Source organism: Triticum aestivum, chromosome 6D (assembly GCF_018294505.1).
Source record: "Triticum aestivum cultivar Chinese Spring chromosome 6D, IWGSC CS RefSeq v2.1, whole genome shotgun sequence".
NCBI lineage: Eukaryota > Viridiplantae > Streptophyta > Magnoliopsida > Poales > Poaceae > Triticum > Triticum aestivum.
Window position 1 is genome coordinate 17,975,147 of NC_057811.1, and position 21,761 is coordinate 17,996,907.

The 21,761-nt window shown below is 47.1% G+C and overlaps 1 protein-coding gene across 2 annotated transcripts; it reads right to left on the bottom strand.

Annotated features, from left to right (window-relative positions):
- Positions 1 to 9,041: 9,041 nt before the first annotated feature.
- Positions 9,042 to 11,619, bottom strand: LOC123143141 (G-rich sequence factor 1). 2 transcript variants are annotated; one of them, XM_044561976.1, is made up of 2 exons: positions 11,437 to 11,619; positions 9,042 to 10,204 (listed from the first exon to the last, which is right to left on the bottom strand). In XM_044561976.1, the coding sequence occupies exons 1-2, from the start codon at positions 11,451 to 11,453 to the stop codon at positions 9,313 to 9,315; spliced, it is 909 nt and encodes a 302-aa protein (XP_044417911.1). In that variant the 5' UTR covers positions 11,454 to 11,619; the 3' UTR covers positions 9,042 to 9,312. The 2 variants fall into 2 exon arrangements, with proteins under 2 accessions (XP_044417911.1, XP_044417912.1); XM_044561977.1 differs by having other exon boundaries at positions 9,042 to 10,118; positions 11,437 to 11,610.
- Between the last annotated feature and the right edge of the window lie 10,142 nt (positions 11,620 to 21,761).

Sequence of the window (21,761 nt, forward strand, 5' to 3'; positions counted from 1 at the left end):
AACTCATCTGTTACAAAGGGATTTCATTTTTTTTGAACTTATTTGAACTCCAGAGTTTTTCTGTGTTCAAAATGCATCATTCAAAGCCACATCATCAATTTTCAACCCTTTCTGACTTCATTTGTTATTTTTCATGCATTTACTGATTTTTGTGAGCTAAATGACCCTGAAATTGAAAAGCATTTCAAATGAACTCTGAAAGGGTTGAAAGTTGGCATGGTATCATCATTTCATCCACATAGCATGTGCAAGAAAGTAGGGAGTGTTACGGCGAAAACTGGATGCACTTCGTGTACAAAACAGACAATCTCTTTCGAAGTATCAGGGTTTCATACGGAAACTCGTCTGTTACAAAGGGATTTCATTTTTTTGAACTTATTTGAACTCCAGAATTTTTCTGTGTTCAAAATGCATCATTGAAAGCCACATCATCAATTTTCAACCCTTTCTGACTTCATTTGTTATTTTTCATGCATTTACTGATTATTTCGAGGTAAATGACCCTGAAATTGAAAAGCATTTCAAATGAACTCTGAAAAGGTTAAAAGTTGGCATGGTATCATCATTTCACCCACATAGCATGTGCAAGAAAGTAGAGAGGGTTACGGCAAAAACTGGATGCACTTCGTGTACAAAACGGACAATCTGCTTCGAAGTATCAGGGTTTCTGACGAGAACTCATCTGTTACATGGGCACTTCATTTTTTTAAACTTATTACAACTCCAGACTTTTTTGCGTTTCGTACACACCATTCATAGCGACGTCATCAATTTTCAAAACTTTTTGACATCATTTGCTATTTTTAGTCATTTACCGATTTTTTTAGAGAGCTAAATGACCGTGAAATTGAAAATCACTACAAAATGAACTCTGAAAATGTCGAAACTTGGCATGGTATCATCGTTTCACCCACATAGCATGTGCAAAAGAGTAGAGAGGGTCACGGCGAAAACTGGATGCACCTCGTGTACAAACTGGACAATCTCTTTCGGAGTATCAGGGTTTCAGACGAGAACTCATCTGTTACATGGGCACTTTAATGTTTTTTAAACTTATTTGAACTCCTGCCTATTTTTGCGTTCAGTATGCATCATAATAAAACAGAAAATAAATACAATAGAAAAGACAAAAACTATATAAAAAATTACTCAAAAATAAATAGCAGAAAAGGAAAAAAAAAATATAATTTTTTTTATATTCACAAAGAAACTAAATACAGCAAAAAAAATTACTCGGAAATAAATAGAAGAAAATTATATAAAAAATTGTTGGGGCGCTGCCCAGTGGGCGTGCCAGACATAGGGTTTGCAAATACAGGCCCACAAGGGCCAGCAGGCTCACAGCGCAGCGCGCGGAAGTTAGGCCCAGAAGCCTGCTATAGAGAGGAGTTCGAGACAGCAGCCGCGCCGGGGCTTTTAAACTGGTGCGGGCGCCCCTCGGCTAGCGAGGTGGGACTAAACTTGCCCGCACCGCTCCTGCGCCAGCGCACCCCTTTAGTACCGGGTCGTGGCTCCAACCGGTACTAAAGGGGGGCCTTTAGTACCGGTTGGATCCACGAACCGGTACTAAAGGGGCAGTTTCCCGCCCCTTGGCCTGGCGAAAATTGGCCTTTACTACCGGTTGGTGGCTCCAACCGGTACTAAAGGCCCGTCCTATATATATGGCACTTCCGAAAAATTCAGTTTTATCGACCACCACTTCTTCTCCAACTACTTCGCGCGACATCGCCGCCGCGCCGTCGCCCATCGCGCGCCGCCCTCGCAGGCCCTGCCGCACGACGTCGCCCCCGCCGCCCCGTCGTCGTTGTCACCGCCGCCGCCCCCGCCGCCCGTCGTCGCCGCCCCGTACCACGTCGCCGTCTCGATCGCGCCGTCGCCCCCGGCCTGCCGCTCGTCGTCGCGCCGTCCCCGTCGCATCGCCGTCTCGCGCCGCCGCCCCCCGCTCGTACACACACACACATACACACACACATACACACACACAGACACACACACACACACATATTGTTTTTACTTATTTTCTATTTTCTGTTGTTTAGATTAATGTTAGATAAATTACGTAGATAAGAATGTTAGAATGTTAATGTTAGATGAATTATATGGAAAAGATGTTAAATATTAATGTCAATTTTAGATGAATTAGCTAGATATTAATTAGGTATATATATGAGATTTGAACTAGTTGAATTAATATAACAAGTTTATTTTTAGTAAGAAAATTTAGGTATATGAGATTATTTGAACTAGTCATAACTAGTTTATTTTTAGTAAATGCTTAGTTGAACTAGTTGAATTAAAAAACTAGTTTATTTTTAGTAAGAAAATTTAGGTATATGAGATTATTTGAACTAGTTGAATTAATGTAACTAGTTTATTTTTAGTAAATGCTTAGTTGAACTAGTTGAATTAGTAGAACTAGTTTATTTTTAGTAAGAAAATTTAGGTATATGAGATTTGATGATCTAATTAAAATATTACTATATATATATACTTTATATATTTTAGTAAGAAAATTAATAGAACTAGTTTATTTTTAATAAGAAAATTAATAGAACTAGTTTATTTTTAGTAAATTCTTAGTTGAATTAGTTGAATTAATAGAACTAGTCTATTTTTAGTAAGAAAATTTAGATATCTGAGATTTGATGATCTAATTTAAATATTACTATATAGAACTAGTTGCTTTATTTTAGTAAGAAAATTAATAGAACAAATTTATTTTTATTAAATGCTTAGTTGAATTAGTTGAATTAATAGAACTAGTTAAACTAATAGAAGTAGTTGAATTAGTTGAATTAATAGAACTAGTAAGTGTTTAATGTTTCACCTATATGAACATAGGAAATGTCGTCTGACGATGAAAAAGATTTCATTAAGTGCGAATTCTGTGAAGACCAGCGCGGCCTGTGCGACAGAAATTTCCTTGTTGATGATAGGCGCTTCAGCATCAAGCTGGATGAGATCTTCGAAGTGGATACAGTAAGTCACAACGACAAGTCTTTTTTCGTAATTAAGCATGACTTATAATTTTAAATTTTCACTATTCTACTAGCGCATCCCCTGCCATGCAAGAATTTTTGTCTTGGATAAGATAGGTTTAAGTGCTATGGAAACTATGGAGGTAAAGAGAGTTTACCTGAAGACCGAGTATGGTTATACTTTCAACGTCAAATTATACAATGCAGACACGTACACCTATTTTGAATGCAAAACTTGGCAAGCACTATGCAAGGCTTATGCATTTGAGCCTGATATGGTTATCACCTTTGATATTCGTCTGGAAGATGATATTGAAGGTAATGGAGACATCTGGGTCGATGTGCAGACGCCTCCAGTTCTACCATTATGTGAGTTTCTCAACCATATTTATGTCTTTGATATTGTTTATTCAAAAATAGTTGACAACTAATTTCTATTGACAGTTATTTCCATTCAAGCAAACATGTCCGGCGCTTGGTAGACAGGACCTACTACTGTCTCGGAGCTGAACTAAACTGCGAGGAGATAAGTCATTATGTTTCATGGCTTGAGGATCTTGATGCTGTTAAGAGAAATCATTTTCCTGAATTTGAAAATCTTAGTACTCAAAACGTGCAACCAATAGTGATCGTATTGAACTACGGTCACATGTATTTAGGAAAGATGGTAAGATTTTTACTGTTAGTCCTCAGTGCATCTTTTGCATACATTATTTTTCAAGCTAAACTTTCATTGCTAAGTATATTAATTACTATACGATGTTCTTCAACAGGGACTCCCGATGACAGTTGTGCCTTAGTGGATCGAGACTAAAGGTCGCATGTCAATTGTTAGCTTACGGCCAAGATATCCTACAGTGCACATGAGTGCATTCAGGATTTCTGAAAGCGATGAATGCTTAATAGTGAAAGATTGGAGCAAAATTGTTAACGATCGCAGAGAAGTACTAGGGGGCAGCAATCAGAAGCGCAGCCCACGATTAGGAGACAGGTTCATCTGCATGCTCCAATATGATGAATCAGGAGAGCTATATATGTTCTATGCTATTTTACCTGAGAGAGAGCAGCAGGAGTGATTTAGCTAGTTATCATGCTCTTAGTACTTGTTGTCCTCTCATGCGTGTCCGTGTTCTTCGTTCTGAACTTAATCTCAAAGAGTGATTTGCTTTTGTGGTGTTATGAACGCTTATAATATCATGACCATGTTGAACTCGATGATATCTTTGCTAGCTAGTATATACTGTTGTTGGTGATGATATGATGCAAGAGTTTTTATATTAATATAATGATGATGATGATGAGTTATTATATCATTTATGAAAGGAACCGCATATTAGTTTCAACTGGATGGATCCTAGCTAAGTGATCAAGTATATGCCATATCCATATTACTTGATCACTTAGATAGTGATCAAGTAATATGGATATGGCATATACTTGATCACTTAGCTAGGATCCACATGCATCCAGTCGAAACTAATCTGCGGGACTTTCACCTAATGATTTAACAACTCATTATAATATAAAACAATCACTAAATTAAATTAAAAACACAAAACTAAAGGAAAAATAAAAATTAAAACCAAAACACACCCAAACATTTAGTACCGGTTGGTAACACCAACCGGTACTAATGTCCTACACGCATCCGGGCCTGGCTCGTGCCATGTGGTGGCACGTTAGCGCCGGTTCGTGCCGAACCGGTACTAAAAGGGGGGGGCTTTAGTCTCCACTCTTTAGTGCCGGTTGCAGAACCGGCACTAAAGGCCCTTACGAACCGGCGCTAAAGCCCTGTTCTGCACTAGTGTAGTTTATCCTCCGTCTAGTTTCTGTAGTACTTGATGAAGCCCTGCGGAGATTATTCTTCATCACCAACCGTCACCACGCCGTCATGCTAGGTCACATGATGGACGCGGTGAATACTGCCGCACGTCGACGTGCCTCGCTGTAGGCCCCCTGAGCCATAGCCACCGGGTCTTTTTTCTTATTTCTCCCATGTATCTTGGGCGTGTTTATGCTGATGCCCTAGCTGATTATTTTATTCCCCATGTTACACTTGAACTTGTTGTATGAACGCGGTGGTTGCTTTATATATAAAGCAAGGTGAAAGCATATTTCGAGAGCCTAGAGCACTAATTAAGTTATACGTATTGTCTGCACTCAAAGTTAGACCTATGCGAGTTGTGCTCAATTGGTTAGATTCCTTGTGGTGAAACTTGACCACCTAAGTTCAATTTCTAAACTTTGCACATGTGCTTGCATTTTGTCTAGATTTAATCTGGTTTCTTCAGCGTTGTTCTTTTAGTGAAAGACGACGCGTCCGTCGACTATAAGGTGTCTGTGGTGACTTCAGATCTGCCACTCGTTCTCTTCGGAAGTCCAAGGTGGAGTTGAAACCTGCATTACAGGCTGGAGGGCCGTGATTGTTGTTACAGCACAATTGTCAAGTACTCAAGTTAGGCGAGAAGTACATAGTGGTGATTACATCTGCAGTACGAGGACTTGCAGCGAAGTAACAAAATCCTACATAAACTAAAAAACCCCAGAAAAATGGTACACTAACTTGTCTAACAGACACATCACATTCGTGATTCGTACACGCGAGCTACCACAGTACTCCTGCAAATGCGCGCTGACCACTACGCCACAGTCTTGCTTTTGTCGTACTGAAGGTCTATTTTAATATATAGTTTCCAAAAAAACAAAAGCAGGATTCTGGGCGAAAACAAATACTAAAAAACAGTATCATGTTATCCAATTAAATTGCTATTATCTATGACGAGGTCGATGTAGATGTCGTCATGCGCGTTGGCTTCACGACGCCATGCCTCCAAGTTGTCGTCGAACTCCTGCGCCGGCTCCGAGTCCCTCTTCACCACATGGAGCGGCAGGAGCTCCTCCGACTCCCTCTTGACCGGCATAAGCGGTGTCCGCGAGCTCGAGGCACCAGCAACGGAGCTGCCCGCGGCGGAGGAGCGCCTGCCTACGGTCGTACTCCTCCATCTCGTGGCGGAGGAGCGGCGGCGGCGGCGACAACCTGTGGTTGGTGTACCTACGGGCAGCCCTTTTCCTTGCGCCGTTTGCGGCGATGCATCGCCTCCGCTCGGGGTCGTCACCACCGCTGGCGCCATGGCCGGGCGACCACATTCCGCGCCACATCAAGAGGAGAGAGGGGGAATTGAAGTCGCCGGCGGCAAGAAATCGAGAGGGGGGATTGGGAAATGCGGCGGCGCACCGATAGGGTTTCGACCCATATTCCAGCCGCAAACCTGCCGAGGGGGGGGGGGGCGGTTTGCGGGCCACTGTAAAAATATTTATGGGCCGGGCGACTACACGTACTCTGGTTTGGCCTAAAGAAAGGCCAAACTCGTATAATCGCCAGAATTTGACGGGCCACCCCCTTTTAAGGAGCCTACTAGAGATGCTCTAACAGACCAAATTGAATTTTAGGTGTATGCTGCCACGGTGATTAGCCCCAAGGAAAACCTTTTTACATCGCTTAACTAATCCTTCGACCGTATTGAATAAAAGTTCATCATACATTGCAAAACCTATATAGAAAAGAAATGTGCAAAACTCAGGAAAAACCGAAGAATACCTAGATCTGTAAAAAAATATAAAAAATCCGAAAAAAAACACGTACAAAAAAGACGAACCAGTCAGAAAAAATCAACACGTGTCTAAGCTAAATGTATATAAATATATTCGCCTCTTCGCTATACGTAGGAACGGAATGGTGTTCTGGTCTGCTGCTTAACGCGCACCTGACTGCATGAGGTTTCGTCTCGGTTTCGATTCACGGATGTGCGCATAGTTTTTTCGTTGTTTTTATTTCCCTACCCGACTGACAATTGGGAGAGAAAACGCTACCCGACTGACAAAGGGTACAGAGAAAACGCTAGGGCCTCGTACACGCAGTTAACAGCGGCAGACGGTGCGCCGTTAGAGTTGACGGAAATTGTATAAAAATGTGCTGTTAGATAAATTAGTGTATCATTTTTCTGGGGTTTTTTAGTTTATGTATGATTCTGTTAATTCACTGCAAGTTCTTGTACTACAGATGTAATTAACTTCAAGTACATATGCCTCACAAGGAAAATTGTTATAGTTGTATGTACGCCGTTGTTGTCGGATCTTAAGAGCAACTCTAGCAGACTCCGCATCCCGCCCCGACCCGGAAAATAACCGCCAAAATGCGGGGTGGGGCTGAAAAACATGCCGATCAAACCCTCCATCCCGCCCCGGCCCGCAAAAAAATTTGAGGGACGCGGCAAAATCCCGACCCCAACCCGGGAAAACGCGGGTTTCCCCCTCGCGGCTGCGGTGCCCTGCATATAAGCGGAAGCGGTTGGCGGGGGGGACATTTCAGCCCGCGCTTTCCCCCACCAACCACCTCCCCTCCCCCCTCGCGCGGCCGCCACTTCGCCGCCCAAGATTCCGGCGAAAGCAGCTGGCAGGAGCTCGCCGAAAGGCCGCCACACGCACGAGGCCTCCACTCTCCCCTCCCCCTATGTCGGCGGGCCGCCGGATTTGCGGATCTGCGGACCTTCACTGCGGGGCCACCGGATTTGGCTTTTCCGGCCGCCGGTGGCTGCGCCAAGCGATGGAGTGGTCGGGGAGCATCTCCCGCAGCCCCGGCAAGGGCGCATCGCCGCATGCAGGTACGGTTTCGTCCTCCCGGCGCCGCCGACGATTTGCGGGCATGGATTCGTTCGGCCGTCCACCGGGCTCGGCGCTCGCGCAGCGGCTCTGTGGCTCGCTGTTGCCGCTCATACAGTGCGACGAGTGCCTGCGGACAGTGCTGCGTCAAACTTCGGGCACGCCGAAGCATCCCGGATGGGTGTTCTTCAAATGCGAAAACGACGGGGTACGTGCACTTGCGGTAGCTCATTTTGATAGCTCATTCTTTGGTTCAACTAGAGGATCCTCATTTTGAACATGGTCATTCTTGTGTAGGAAGATGGATGCTCATTTTGGTTTTGGGAAGGCCAATACATTGATTTATTGATAGAAAGAAATATAATAGATGTTGATGCACTCCTTGGTAGAATCGGGAAGGCCAATACATTGATTTATTGATAGAAAGAAATATAATAGATGTTGATGCACTCCTTAGTATAATCGAAGGCAATGATGCGGCTGCATGTGCAACTAGAGGGAAAGCAACGTCTAGTTCTTTCGAACCAAAAATGAAGAATGAAGAATGCAAGATCAAGAATTCGCAGATCAACAATGAGTGCATGGACAGTGATGTCTTATGTATCCAATGTTGTTGAAAAAGCAAAAAAATACATTATGCTAGATCAAATTAAGGTGCAAATTTAGATTTTCCGCGCCAGGAGAAGCTACGCCAGATTAGACCCCGCAAAGCCGACCCGCAAAAAAGCATATTCCGCGAATATCTTTTTTTACGGGTCCGTTATGCGGGGTCTATATCTACGGCCATGCGCGCTGGCCCACAAACGCGATTTTCCGCGAACTGCAAACACGTTTTGCGGGCCGGACGGATGCGGGGTCTGCTAGAGTTGCTCTAAAGCAGGGGTGGGCCAGTCGACGCATTAGTTCTACATTTTACTTTTTTTTAAGCAACAACTTTGCTTTATTACGCACCGACATGGGCACCCTCGCCCGCTACAATCACATCCAGAGTTCAGCTGGTACATCATCATCATACATGAGAACACCCTCTACAGTGGAATTCAAGCCTAATCTAGTTCTATATTTTACTAGTTCACAAGTTGTAAAATATTGACAAGAACCAGTGGTAAGAGGTAGGGATGGATTCATAAAAGGAGTCCCAACTGTAATTATAGTTTAAGCAATAGCAAGGCCTTTAGATTAGAACCAGGGGTATAAATCGTGCAGTTGCAACAATCGCAAAAGAAATAGTAATAGAATCAGAGGTACAGTTACAACAATCGCAAAAAGAATAACATGATTTTTGGATGGCGCGCTATGCATCTGCACCTATTTTGAAATGATGAGTAATCTAAAAACCACATCGAAAAAGGTAACAATAAAACATCCATGCGTCACCTCTCCCACACAATTAACAAAAAAGAATAACATGAGGTACAAGTGCTTTCTTGGAAAGAAGGATGGTAACAGTTACAAACTCGGCAAAGTATCTCATACACCACTTTTTCCCACAAGAGGCAGTTCGAGACAAGTCGCATCAGAAAATGTCTCCACACAGCTAGAAACACGAGCGCAAACTAAACACAATCCGACATGATGATACAATTATAAAGCATGAAGAGCGAAAAGGCTGAAACTGGAACGAGATGCAGCAGCTGTTCTCACACCCAGGGCTCAGCATCCGGCAGGGCACCCATCACTGCCTGCCTCGCGGCTTCGCCCTGCTCGCCTCCTCCGGGGTCGACGGGAACAGCTCCACGTACCTCGTCCCGATGGTCATCTTATCCTTGCACATGGCAGTCTTGGCAACCTCGGCCGTCGGGAACTCAACAAAGGCTTCGCCAGTGGCCCTGCCGTCCCCGCGGTACGCGATGTGCACGTTCTCCTCCGTCAGCTCGTACTCCACAAAGAACTTGATGATGTCCTCGATGGTGGCGGAGTAGGGGAGCCCGCGCAGCTTCAGCACCTCAGTGTACTCCATGCTGCTCTTGTCTTCAGACAGCCTCCTGGACCGCAGAGGAGGCGACGAGTGCCGGTGCTCCGGCTCAAGGAGGGCACCACCACCCTGGTTCACCTCGGCGGCTATTGCGCTGTAGTAATCCTGCTTCTTGCATCTGAAAACCTCCACGTACCTCCTGCCCATGTTCTGCCTGTTGCGGTGCAGCGCAAACTCCGCTTGCATTGATGAAGGGAAGACAACAAAGGCCTCGCCAGAGAAGCGCCCATTCTTGTGGACCAGGAGGCAGTCCACTATGTCCAGCCCGGCGAAAAACTTGCTGATGTCAACATCCTCGCAGTCAAAAGGGAGCCCTCGCAGACGGACCGCTGGAAAGTTTTGGATGCCACTGTTAACCCCTGCAGCACCAGCCATGTTGCCGCCATAGGTAGGGTAGAAGCCGCTGCCGCTGCCGCCAGCGCTGCTTCCCATGCCTGCAAAATATGGGGGGCCTGGCTCCATCATCCTGGCCCGCTTTGAGACGTCCAACGGGCTCCCTGCGTTCACTGCGAAGTATGGATTCGATTCCATCATTCGTGGCCTCTTTGATCCCTCGTACCCATCCGAAACCCCCCCGCTTCCCATCATTGCCCTTCAAATAATCCAATCCCAAAAAGAAAAAGGAGAATATCCCCCCATCTCTCAATCCCATTTTCATAAAAAATAACCCAAACATATAAAGAAAAGTAATTGCGCATAAATGAAATAATCTACAGAAGGTATTTATGCATGGCAGGTAAACAGAAGTGAAATGCGACGACATTCATTACTTGAACGCAAGTAAAAAGGTGATAACACGGGTAGCAGAATATTATGCCGTGCTTAAAAATCGAGCAGCAAAGTACATCCAATAATTCCTACCTAATCCGAGTCTCAAGTGGGCAAAAAGATAAAACAGATCAAGTTTCAGTAATTATTATCAACATTATTCATAAATTTAAAAGCTGGTGCTTGAAAACATAATTCACTGGGGGCAAACTTTGTCCTGCATGCGGATTATAAACAGAGCATACTTCCCCTTTTAATAATGTTGTATAGTCTGAGCTATCCATACTACCAGCTAAGTTTAATGCATACGATGTAAAGGCCTACAGTAGCACCAGGTTTGGACAAGTGCACCCAAGAAACAGGTTTTTATTTCTTCCAAATGATAAGCAGCTACTGTTGCAACATTATTAATAACTGATACACAACCTAAATGAGTCGGACTAAGGTTATCACAACCACAAGCTTTGCAGCAAAACTAACACATGAAAACTGACATAACAGACAGGTTCAGAACAAGCAAAAATGCTCTACGAGGATTAAGGGAACACTATGTCAAAATCCACAAGTAAACTAACCAAGTTTTATGCATCAGCATTACCATGCGGAATTACACACTGAGACCACCATGGCAATGCAACGGCCTAACTTAGGTTCGAGTTTGTACATGTAAAAGCAGGAAACAGGGACGGCTAGTACAAATGCTAACCCAAACGGACTGGGCTAAAAATTCGAACTGGCCTTGGACAGACTATCACACCGGCAACAGCATGGCAGGTCGCGCGGATTTGCAGACAAAACTAACACAGCAGACGGGATCCAAACCAAAACAAACTGTATACAGATTCTAAATCCCATGACGGAGAGGCTAAGCATGCAGTTTTTATCGGACACGGCGATTAAGGAACCACTGCGCCAAAATCTACGAGTAAAATAACATCCTGAACAGTCTAGGCACGCCAATCGCAAACCCGCGGGCGGAGCTAAGAGAGAAACCGCCCCCGTACCGAGGGGAATCAATCAATAAACGAGGGTTCCAGGGGAGGAAGGGGGGCTTACCCGCGGTGCCCGTACATGGCGGCGGCGGCGGCGACCGGCGATTTGTAGGGGAGGGAGGAGGACTGGCCGGCGGGCTGGCGGGCGGGACGGGCGGCGCGGCGGCGGAAACCCTAATCGGGAGAGGTGGGGGGAGGTGTGTATTGGGGGAGCGGGTTCCGCCCGGGCTGGATCTGTGGGGGGTGCCGATGGCACGGGGCGGATAAATAATTGCCGGTGCCAGGGGCAAACTCGGGAAAGACTTTACTACCGACTCGCGGTCTCCGCCGGTTGGGTGCACGTTCCGAAGCTTGGCGAAGGGACACGTCCGGCTCCGGATCAAATCCAGGGTACAAACGTGGCCTCTTTTTCACGGTACCAACGTGATTTTTTTTTTACTCTTCTAGTAGTAAGATATGTCAACGGGGCACTGACTTAGCTCGGGGTCATCCGGCGGTCACTTTCTGACCAGGTGTTCATTTCTTTTCATCATTTTTGTTTCAAAAGCCAATGTTTTGTCATTCTCTTTGTATCCAAACTTTGGGAGCTCAGCGTAGACCAACAGGGGTTTGTGCATTCATTGAAGAAAATGCTAGACTTTAGGAGTAACGAGTGTTTCAACTAGAGATTAGCCGTAAAGCTGAGACTTCAACGTGTCCGTCCCGAGTGACGGTTCTGTAATTTACGCCGTGGCGATCGGGAGACGATCCGGTCGGCCTAGGGTTCATCTGCGATCGTCCGACCGCCGTCACCGTCACCACCAAAATCCAGCGTGTCCTTTCTCCCTCCTGAGAAGGCGACTCGCCTGGATCTCCCCGTCCCACCGCTCAAAGCCGTTCGTGGGTTTCTAGGGCTCACGGCCGTACACACAAATTGACCTAGACTGGCAGGAGGCGTGAGGGAGAGTCTTGAGGGTGAGATGGAGGATGTGGAGGTGATGATGAGGGGCCTTAAGTTGTCAGCGGCAGAGAAGAAGGGGCTGAAGCTGTCGGAAGTGGAGCCGGAGAAGGTGCTAGACTGGGCGGTGGAGGAACCACAAGCGGTGGGGAAGCTGTTCTCGGAGAAACTAGCACATGCGAGTGTGATTGGGAACACGTTGGGTAAGATTTGGTGCCCGGTCAAGGGGCTAGGGTGTAAGGAGATCGAAGAAAATGTTTTCTTGTTCACGTCCCGGCAATCGGCGGGGTGGAGAAGGGCTTTGGAGGATGGACAATGGTGGTTCGGTAAGGAGCTGTTGGTAATGGAAGACTTTGACCCTAATAAAACAGTGGACGCGTACGACTTTAATCTGATCCCCATGTGGGTTCGGGTCTTTGGACTGCCACTTGGCTCCATGAACAGGCAAACAGGTGAATTGATTGGGAGGGACTTCCACGAGCTGCTAGAAGTGGATGTTGGTCATGATGGGAAGGCTGTGGGAAAATTCCTGAGAATAAAGGTTAAGGTCAATATTGAGCAGCCTCTGATGCGGGGTTTCTTGTTGGACAGAGAGAAAGAGAAAGGAGATGTTGACGCAGTAATGGATGGTCCGGCACCAAGTAAGAAGAAGAAGAAAGTTCTCTGGTGCAGGTTTGAATAGGAGTATCTACCGGATTTCTGCTACACCTGCGGGATTGTAGGGCATTGTGAGAAAGAATGCATGAACAAGACTCTGAAAGGGGAATCACCTCAGTTTGGGCCCTGGTTAAGAGCGGAGGAGAATGGTAGGGGGACGGAGGAAGGAGGTAGAGGGAGATGGGAGGAGGGTAGGGGGAGTGGTGGTAGTAGGAGCTAGAGTGGAGGGAGAGGAGGAAGTGCAAACTCTGACTACGGAAACAGGAGGAACTACAATTTTGGGAGAGGAGGAGGTTCTGCAGGTAGTGACGCGCCATCATGGCGAAAGGAAGCGCAAGTTTCAAAGAACCTGCGCACAAAAGGGAGGGATGATGGCAATGAGGTGACTAGTCCATTGAAGAAGAATGCAAACGGGGAAGGTAATGATGCCACAATAAACTCCGTCCAAAGGAAGTTAGAACTAAACCCGGGGGATAGGGGCAGTCCCAAGGAAGGGAATAGTATGAGAAACATGCTTGTCGATGTGCCCACCCATGCAGTAGATAAGCCTGATGGTGGCATAGGAGTACGCAAGGAAAAAAGTGTTGGCTTGGAGACAAAAGACTCAAGTAACAACAAAAAGGTGGATGGTGGTATGGAAGGGACAGGGAAGAAGTTCAGAAGGAAACATCGAGTAACGACAAGTGCAGAAATCTTAGCCACAGGAAAGTTACAGTCGGGAGGTAAACGGGCAAGTGAGCAAATGGACATTGATGAACCAGCCCCAGCAAAGAAAGGACGGATGGAAGGCGAAGAAGGACGAACCGGGGAAGGGGAGGAGAATGCAGAGAATGCAATGGCAGGTTTGAAGGGAGAGGGAGTGGACGTGGCATCCGACAAAAACAAAAGCATATCGGCCGGGCTGCAGGAGAAGCCCCGCCGGGAGCAATGAGGATCATCAGCTGGAACTGCCGGGGACTCGGGAACGGCCCGACAGTTCGGTCTCTTCTCGAAATGGGAAGAGCGGAGGATCCCGACATTTTATTTCTTTGTGAGACCAAGCTGACAGAGAAGGAATTGGGCAGATTTAGGTGGCTGCTTGGGTTAACTAATATGATTGCATGGAAGTCTGAAGGTAGGAGTAGGGGGTGGCGTTATTCTGGAAGCGTGGAGTGGATGTGACACTGAGATCATATGGGAGAAGGCATGTGGACGTGGATGTAACACAGGAAGATGGATGGAAATGGCAGTTGAATCTATGGGGAATCTGAAGCGGCCAGGAAGAAAGAAACATGGCGAACCTTGGGTCTGTTCAACCAACAACACCAAGATGGCCGTCCATGGCTATGCGTTGGGGACTTTAATGAGATCTTGGCCAGTTCGGAGAAAGTGGGGGGTGCAGACCGACCACAAGCATGCATGGATTGCTTCAGGGATGCTTTGAACCTGTGTGAATTACGAGATCTGGGCTTTGAAGGGGACGTTTTTACCTAGAGAAATCACAATAAGGAGCTGCAAAGTTATATCTACGAAAGATTGGACAGGGCACGGCAAATGCACAATGGTGTGAGAAGTTCCCCAAGTATGCAGTCATCAATGGTGACCCGAGACACTCTGACCACCGTCCTGTTATCGTGCACACGGAGGGGAATGACCAAGGCTGGAGCAGGGGGGATGGGGGTTTCCGTTTTGAAGCGAGGTGGCTGAAGGAGGATGGATGTACGGAGGTAATCCGAGGGGCCTGGGAGGAGAGTCGTAGCATGGAGGGGGGAGGAGTAGCACAAAAGCTGCGCTCTGTAGCTGGGCGACTTACCAAGTGGAACAAAGAGGTTGTGGGGGAGGTAGAGGGCCGTTTAAAGCAAGCTCGGCGCGTGCTCGGGAGGTGCATGTGTGATCTTGTTTCTGCAAAAAAAATCACTGAGGAGACAGCTTTGCGTCCGAAGGTGGAGGAGCTAGAAGAAAAACAATACATTCACTATAAACAGCGAGCACATATGTGGTGGTTACGAGATAGAAACAGAAATGCGGGGTATTTGAAGGCTGTTGCGTCAGCAAGAAAGAAAGTAAACAGAATTAAGGAGCTTAGGAAGGAGAATGGGGAAGTAATGAAGGAAGAAGGAGAACTAACCAATTATGTGTGTTCATTTTTCAGGAACTCTTCACCTCATGCTCGGGCGACAAAATACCAGAACTCATTGAAAAAGTGAAGCCTCGTGTTACAGATGCTATGCAGGCCGTCCTGGAAGCAGAATTCACCCGGGAAGAGGTGAAAGCAGCTCTCGATCATATAGGTGATCTAAAGGCACCGGGGCCGGATGGAATGCCATCAATTGTGTTGAAGTACCATTGGGAGTTCATGGGAGATCGAGTGGTGGAGGACGTCCTTGGGGTTTTGAATGGGGGGTGGCGTTATTCTGGAAGCGTGGAGTGGATGTGACACTGAGATCATATGGGAGAAGGCATGTGGACGTGGATGTAACATAGGAAGATGGATGGAAATGGCAGTTGAATCTACGGGGAATCTGAAGCGGCCAGGAAGAAAGAAACATGGCGAACCTTGGGTCTGTTGAACCAACAACACCAGGATGGCCGTCCATGGCTATGCGTTGGGGACTTTAATGAGATCTTGGCCAGTTCGGAGAAAGTGGGGGGGTGCAGACCGACCACAAGCATGCATGGATTGCTTCAGGGATGCTTTGAACCTGTGTGAATTACGAGATCTGGGCTTTGAAGGGGACGTTTTTACCTAGAGAAATCACAATAAGGAGCTGCAAAGTTATATCTACGAAAGATTGGACAGGGCACGGCAAATGCACAATGGTGTGAGAAGTTCCCCAAGTATGCAGTCATCAATGGTGACCCGAGACACTCTGACCACCGTCCTGTTATCGTGCACACGGAGGGGAATGACCAAGGCTGGAGCAGGGGGGATGTGGGTTTCCGTTTTGAAGCGAGGTGGCTGAAGGAGGATGGATGTACGGAGGTAATCCGAGGGGCCTGGGAGGAGAGTCGTAGCATGGAGGGGGGAGGAGTAGCACAAAAGCTGCGCTCTGTAGCTGGGCGACTTACCAAGTGGAACAAAGAGGTTGTGGGGGAGGTAGAGGGCCGTTTAAAGCAAGCTCGGCGCGTGCTCGAGAGGTGCATGTGTGATCTTGTTTCTGCACAAAAAATCACTGAGGAGACAGCTTTGCGTCCGAAGGTGGAGGAGCTAGAAGAAAAACAATACATTCACTATAAACAGTGAGCACATATGTGGTGGTTACGAGATAGAAACAGAAATGCGGGGTATTTGAAGGCTGTTGCGTCAGCAAGAAAGAAAGTAAACAGAATTAAGGAGCTTAGGAAGGAGAATGGGGAAGTAATGAAGGAAGAAGGAGAACTAACCAATTATGTGTGTTCATTTTTCAGGAACTCTTCACCTCATGCTCGGGCGACAAAATACCAGAACTCATTGAAAAAGTGAAGCCTCGTGTTACAGATGCTATGCAGGCCGTCCTGGAAGCAGAATTCACCCGGGTAGTGGTGAAAGCAGCTCTCGATCATATAGGTGATCTAAAGGCCCCGGGACCGGATGGAATGCCATCAATTGTGTTGAAGTACCATTGGGAGTTCATGGGAGATCAAGTGGTGGAGGACGTCCTTGGGGTTTTGAATGGGGGGTGGCGTTATTCTGGAAGCGTGGAGTGGATGTGACACTGAGATCATATGGGAGAAGGCATGTGGACGTGGATGTAACACAGGAAGATGGATGGAAATGGCAGTTGAATCTACGGGGAATCTGAAGCGGCCAGGAATAAAGAAACATGGCGAACCTTGGGTCTGTTGAACCAACAACACCAGGATAGCCGTCCATGGCTATGCGTTGGGGACTTTAATGAGATCTTGGCCAGTTCGGAGAAAGTGGGGGGTGCAGACCGACCACAAGCATGCATGGATTGCTTCAGGGATGCTTTGAACCTGTGTGAATTACGAGATCTGGGCTTTGAAGGGGACGTTTTTACCTAGAGAAATCACAATAAGGAGCTGCAAAGTTATATCTACGAAAGATTGGACAGGGCACGGCAAATGCACAATGGTGTGAGAAGTTCCCCAAGTATGCAGTCATCAATGGTGACCCGAGACACTCTGACCACCGTCCTGTTATCGTGCACACGGAGGGGAATGACCATGGCTGGAGCAGGGGGGATGGGGGTTTCCGTTTTGAAGCGAGGTGGCTGAAGGAGGATGGATGTACGGAGGTAATCCGAGGGGCCTGGGAGGAGAGTCGTAGCATGGAGGGGGGAGGAGTAGCACAAAAGCTGCGCTCTGTAGCTGGGCGACTTACCAAGTGGAACAAAGAGGTTGTGGGGGAGGTAGAGGGCCGTTTAAAGCAAGCTCGGCGCGTGCTCGAGAGGTGCATGTGTGATCTTGTTTCTGCAAAAAAAATCACTGAGGAGACAGCTTTGCGTCCGAAGGTGGAGGAGCTAGAAGAAAAACAATACATTCACTATAAACAGCGAGCACATATGTGGTGGTTACGAGATAGAAACAGAAATGCGGGGTATTTGAAGGCTGTTGCGTCAGCAAGAAAGAAAGTAAACAGAATTAAGGAGCTTAGGAAGGAGAATGGGGAAGTAATGAAGGAAGAAGGAGAACTAACCAATTATGTGTGTTCATTTTTCAGGAACTCTTCACCTCATGCTCGGGCGACAAAATACCAGAACTCATTGAAAAAGTGAAGCCCCGTGTTACAAATGCTATGCAGGCCGTCCTGGAAGCAGAATTCACCCGGGAAGAGGTGAAAGCAGCTCTCGATCATATAGGTGATCTAAAGGCCCCGGGGCCGGATGGAATGCCATCAATTGTGTTGAAGTACCATTGGGAATTCATGGGAGATCAAGTGGTGGAGGACGTCCTTGGGGTTTTGAATGGAGGTGACATTCCTACAGTATGGAACGACACCTTAGTAGTGCTCATCCCGAAAGTCAACAACCCGCAAAGAATAAAAGATCTCCGGCCGATTAGTCTGTGTAATGTGCTATACAAACTTATCTCCAAAGTCCTTGCAAATCGGCTTAAAGTGGTGCTACCCGAGATCATCTCCGACAACCAGAGTGCATTTGTACCCGGGAGACTAATAACTGACAATGTCTTGATTGCATATGAGGTTTCGCATTACTTGATGAATAAGAGAAATGGCAAAGAAGGATATGCTGCAGTAAAGGCGAACATGAGCAAGGCATATGATAGAGTTGAATGGGGGTTCCTTGAGGCTATGATGATCAAGCTTGGGTTTCGAAGGCCGTGGGTGAACCTGATCATGAAGTGTGTATCCATGGTGAGATACCAGATTAAAGTGAATGGAACACGCACAGTACAATTCGGGCCTTCAAGAGGGCTCCGGCAAGGAGACTCACTTTCGCCGTATCTCTTTGTGATATGTGCAGAAGGGCTCTCAACTTTGCTGCATGAGGCAGAGGAAAAAGGAACAATTCATGGAGTGAAAATCTGCACCGCATCCCCACGTGTGTCGCACTTGTCTTTGCAGATGACTCCATGCTGTTGCTTAAAGCAAATCAGGCGGAAGCAGTGGCTCTGCATGAGGCGCTGGCCCTTTATGAGAACTGCTCTAGGCAGTGTATAAACGTGGAAAAATCAGCCATTATGTTCAGTCCGAACACGTCGGAAGAGGAAAAAACGCAGTGAAAGATGCACTTGCGATTCACAGCGAGAATTGGAACGAGAGGTACCTCGGTCTCCTGATTCATGTTGGAAGATCAAGAAGGAAAACATTTGCATATATTAAAGGTAGCATCTGTGGTAGAGTGTATGGATGGCAAGAGAAACTCCTTGCAAAGGAGAGTAAAGAGGGGTTGGTAAAAGGAGTCGCACAAGCCATTCCTACATATGCTATGTCTTGCTTTGACCTCACAAAATCCCTTTGCACAGAGATAAACAGCCTGCTTGGGAAGTTTTGGTGTAGTCAGCAAGATAAGGACAATAACTTGCATTGGGTCAGCTGGCATAAGTTGACACTGCCAAAGGCGAAGGGGGGGGGGCTTGGTTTCCGGGATATGCACAGCTTCAACATTGCAATGCTGTCCAGACAGGGGTGGCGCCTCGTACAGAACCCGAACAGCCTATGCGCGAAGGTTTTGAAGGCCAGATACTTCCCCCACTGCCATGTGCTTGACGCTGAACCAAAAGAGGGGATTTCCTATTCGTGGAGGAGTATTATTCAAGGACTAGAGTTGATCAAGCAGGGCTACATTTGGCGAATCGGGGATGGTATGAATGTGAAAATCTGGACAGATCCATGGATTCCCCGTGCTTGGTCTCGACGAGTGATCACGCCTAAGGGTGCAAACCTGATGACTCATGTAAACGAACTCATGTGCCCAATCACTGGTGGATGGGATGAGAGATTAGTCAGGGACACCTTCTGCCCGGAGGATGCTCGATATATCTTGCAAATCCCATTAAGGGATGGTGTGGAAGATTTTGTTGCATGGCATTATGATGGAAGGGGAACACACTCAGTTAAAAGTGCGTACAAACTCCAAACCCAGTTAGTAAAACAAAGCGCGCAATGGAGCACCAAACAGTAGTTTAGAAGTGGCCGACCAATTTGATAGGCAGGAGGATGACATGTGGAAATTAATATGGAAATTACCCTGCCCAAAGAAACTGCAGATGTTTATTTGGCGGATGAAACACGAAGCCTTGGCACTCTGTACGAACCTGGAGAGGAGAGGGATGGTCCTGGATAACAACAAATGCTATTACTGCAGCCGTGCAACAGAAGATGGTGGACATCTGTTCGTCAAATGCAAAGCAGTCAAGGAGGTTTGGCGCGCACTGAACCTGGAAAATGAACGTGCAGAGATGGAGAAATTCACTAACGTGCACGCAATGCTGGACAACTTATGGGCGCTTGATGAGAGGAAAAGGCTGCTAATCATAACCTTTTGGTGGCATTGGTGGAGTAATAGAAATAAAATCCGAGAAGGAGAACTACCGTTGCAAGTCCCCGAAGTGGTGCGGCGTACGCAGTGCAATGTTCTGTAATATATAGAGTACTTCACTACCAAAGGGAAGACACCAGGCAAAGCAAAATGGCAGCCACCTGAGGAGGATACAGTGAAGGTCAACTTTAATGGCTCGCTAATCCCGGGGCAATCCCATGGAGGATGGGGAGTTGTAGTACGAGACGCTGCTGGGGAGGTGTTAGTTGCACAGGCGGGACGCAATGAAAATGTGTATGATGCGTTTGGTGCAGAGGTGAAAGCCATGTCAACATCAGTGGAATTAGTAACTGAGCTAGGAGCCATCAGAGTGATTTGTGAAACTGATTGTCAGCTGCTTGTGTTGGGGAACGAAGTAATTTCAAAAAAATTCCAACGCACACGCAGGATCATGGTGATGCATAGCAACGAGAGGGGAGAGTGTTGTCCACGTACCCTCGTAGACCGAAAGCGGAAGCGTTAGCACAACGCGGTTGATGTAGTCGTACGTCTTCACGATCCGACCGATCAAGTACCGAACGCACGGCACCTCCGAGTTCAGCACACGTTCAGCCCGATGACGTCCCTCAAACTCCGATCCAGCCGAGTGTTGAGGGAGAGTTTCGTCAGCACGACGGCGTGGTGACGATGATGATGTTCTACCGACGCAGGGCTTCGCCTAAGCACCGCTATAGTATTATCGAGGTGGACTATGGTGGAGGGGGGCACCGCACACGGCTAAAAGATCAAACGATCAATTGTTGTGTCTCTAGGGTGCCCCATTGCCCCCGTATATAAAGGAGCAAGGGGGGAGGTGCGGCTGGCCAGGAGGGGCGCACCAGGTGGAGTCCTACTCCCGGTGGGAGTAGGACTCCCTCCCTTTTCCTAGTTGGATTAGGAGTGGAGGGGGAAAGAGGAAGGAAAGGGGGGGGGGGCGCCGCCCCCCTCTCCTTGTCCTATTCGGACTAGGGGGGAGGGGCGCGCGGCCCTGCCCTGGTCGCCTCTCCTCTACTCCACAAAGGCCCACTATGGCCCATTAAGCCCCCGGGGGGTTCCGGTAACCCCTCGGTACTCCGGTAAAATCCCGATTTCACCCGGAACACTTCCGATATCCAAATATAGGCTTCCAATATATCAATCTTCATGTCTCAACCATTTCGAGACTCCTCCTCATGTCCGTGATCACATCCGGGACTCCGAACAACCTTCGGTACATCAAAACATATAAACTCATAATATAACTGTCATCGAAACGTTAAGCGTGCGGACCCTACGGGTTCGAGAACTATGTAGACATGACCGAGACACGTCTCCGGTCAATAACCAATAACGGAACCTGGATGCTCATATTGGCTCCCACATATTCTACAAAGATCTTTATCGGTCAGACCGCATAACAACATACGTTGTTCCCTTTGTCATCGGTATGTTACTTGCCCGAGATTCGATCGTCGGTATCTCAATACCTAGTTCAATCTCGTTATCGGCAAGTCTCTTTACTCGTTCCGTAATACATCATCCCACAACTAACTCATTAGTTGCAATGCTTGCAAGGCTTAAGTGATGTGCATTACCGAGAGGGCCCAGAGATACCTCTCCGACAATCGGATTGACAAATCCTAATCTCGAAATACGCCAACCCAACAAGTACCTTCAGAGACACCTGTAGAGCACCTTTATAATCACCCAGTTACGTTGTGACGTTTGGTAGCACACAAAGTGTTCCTCCGGTAAACGGGAGTTGCATAATCTCATAGTCATAGGAACATGTATAAGTCATGAACAAAGCAATAGCAACATACTAAACGATCAAGTGCTAAGCTAACGGAATGG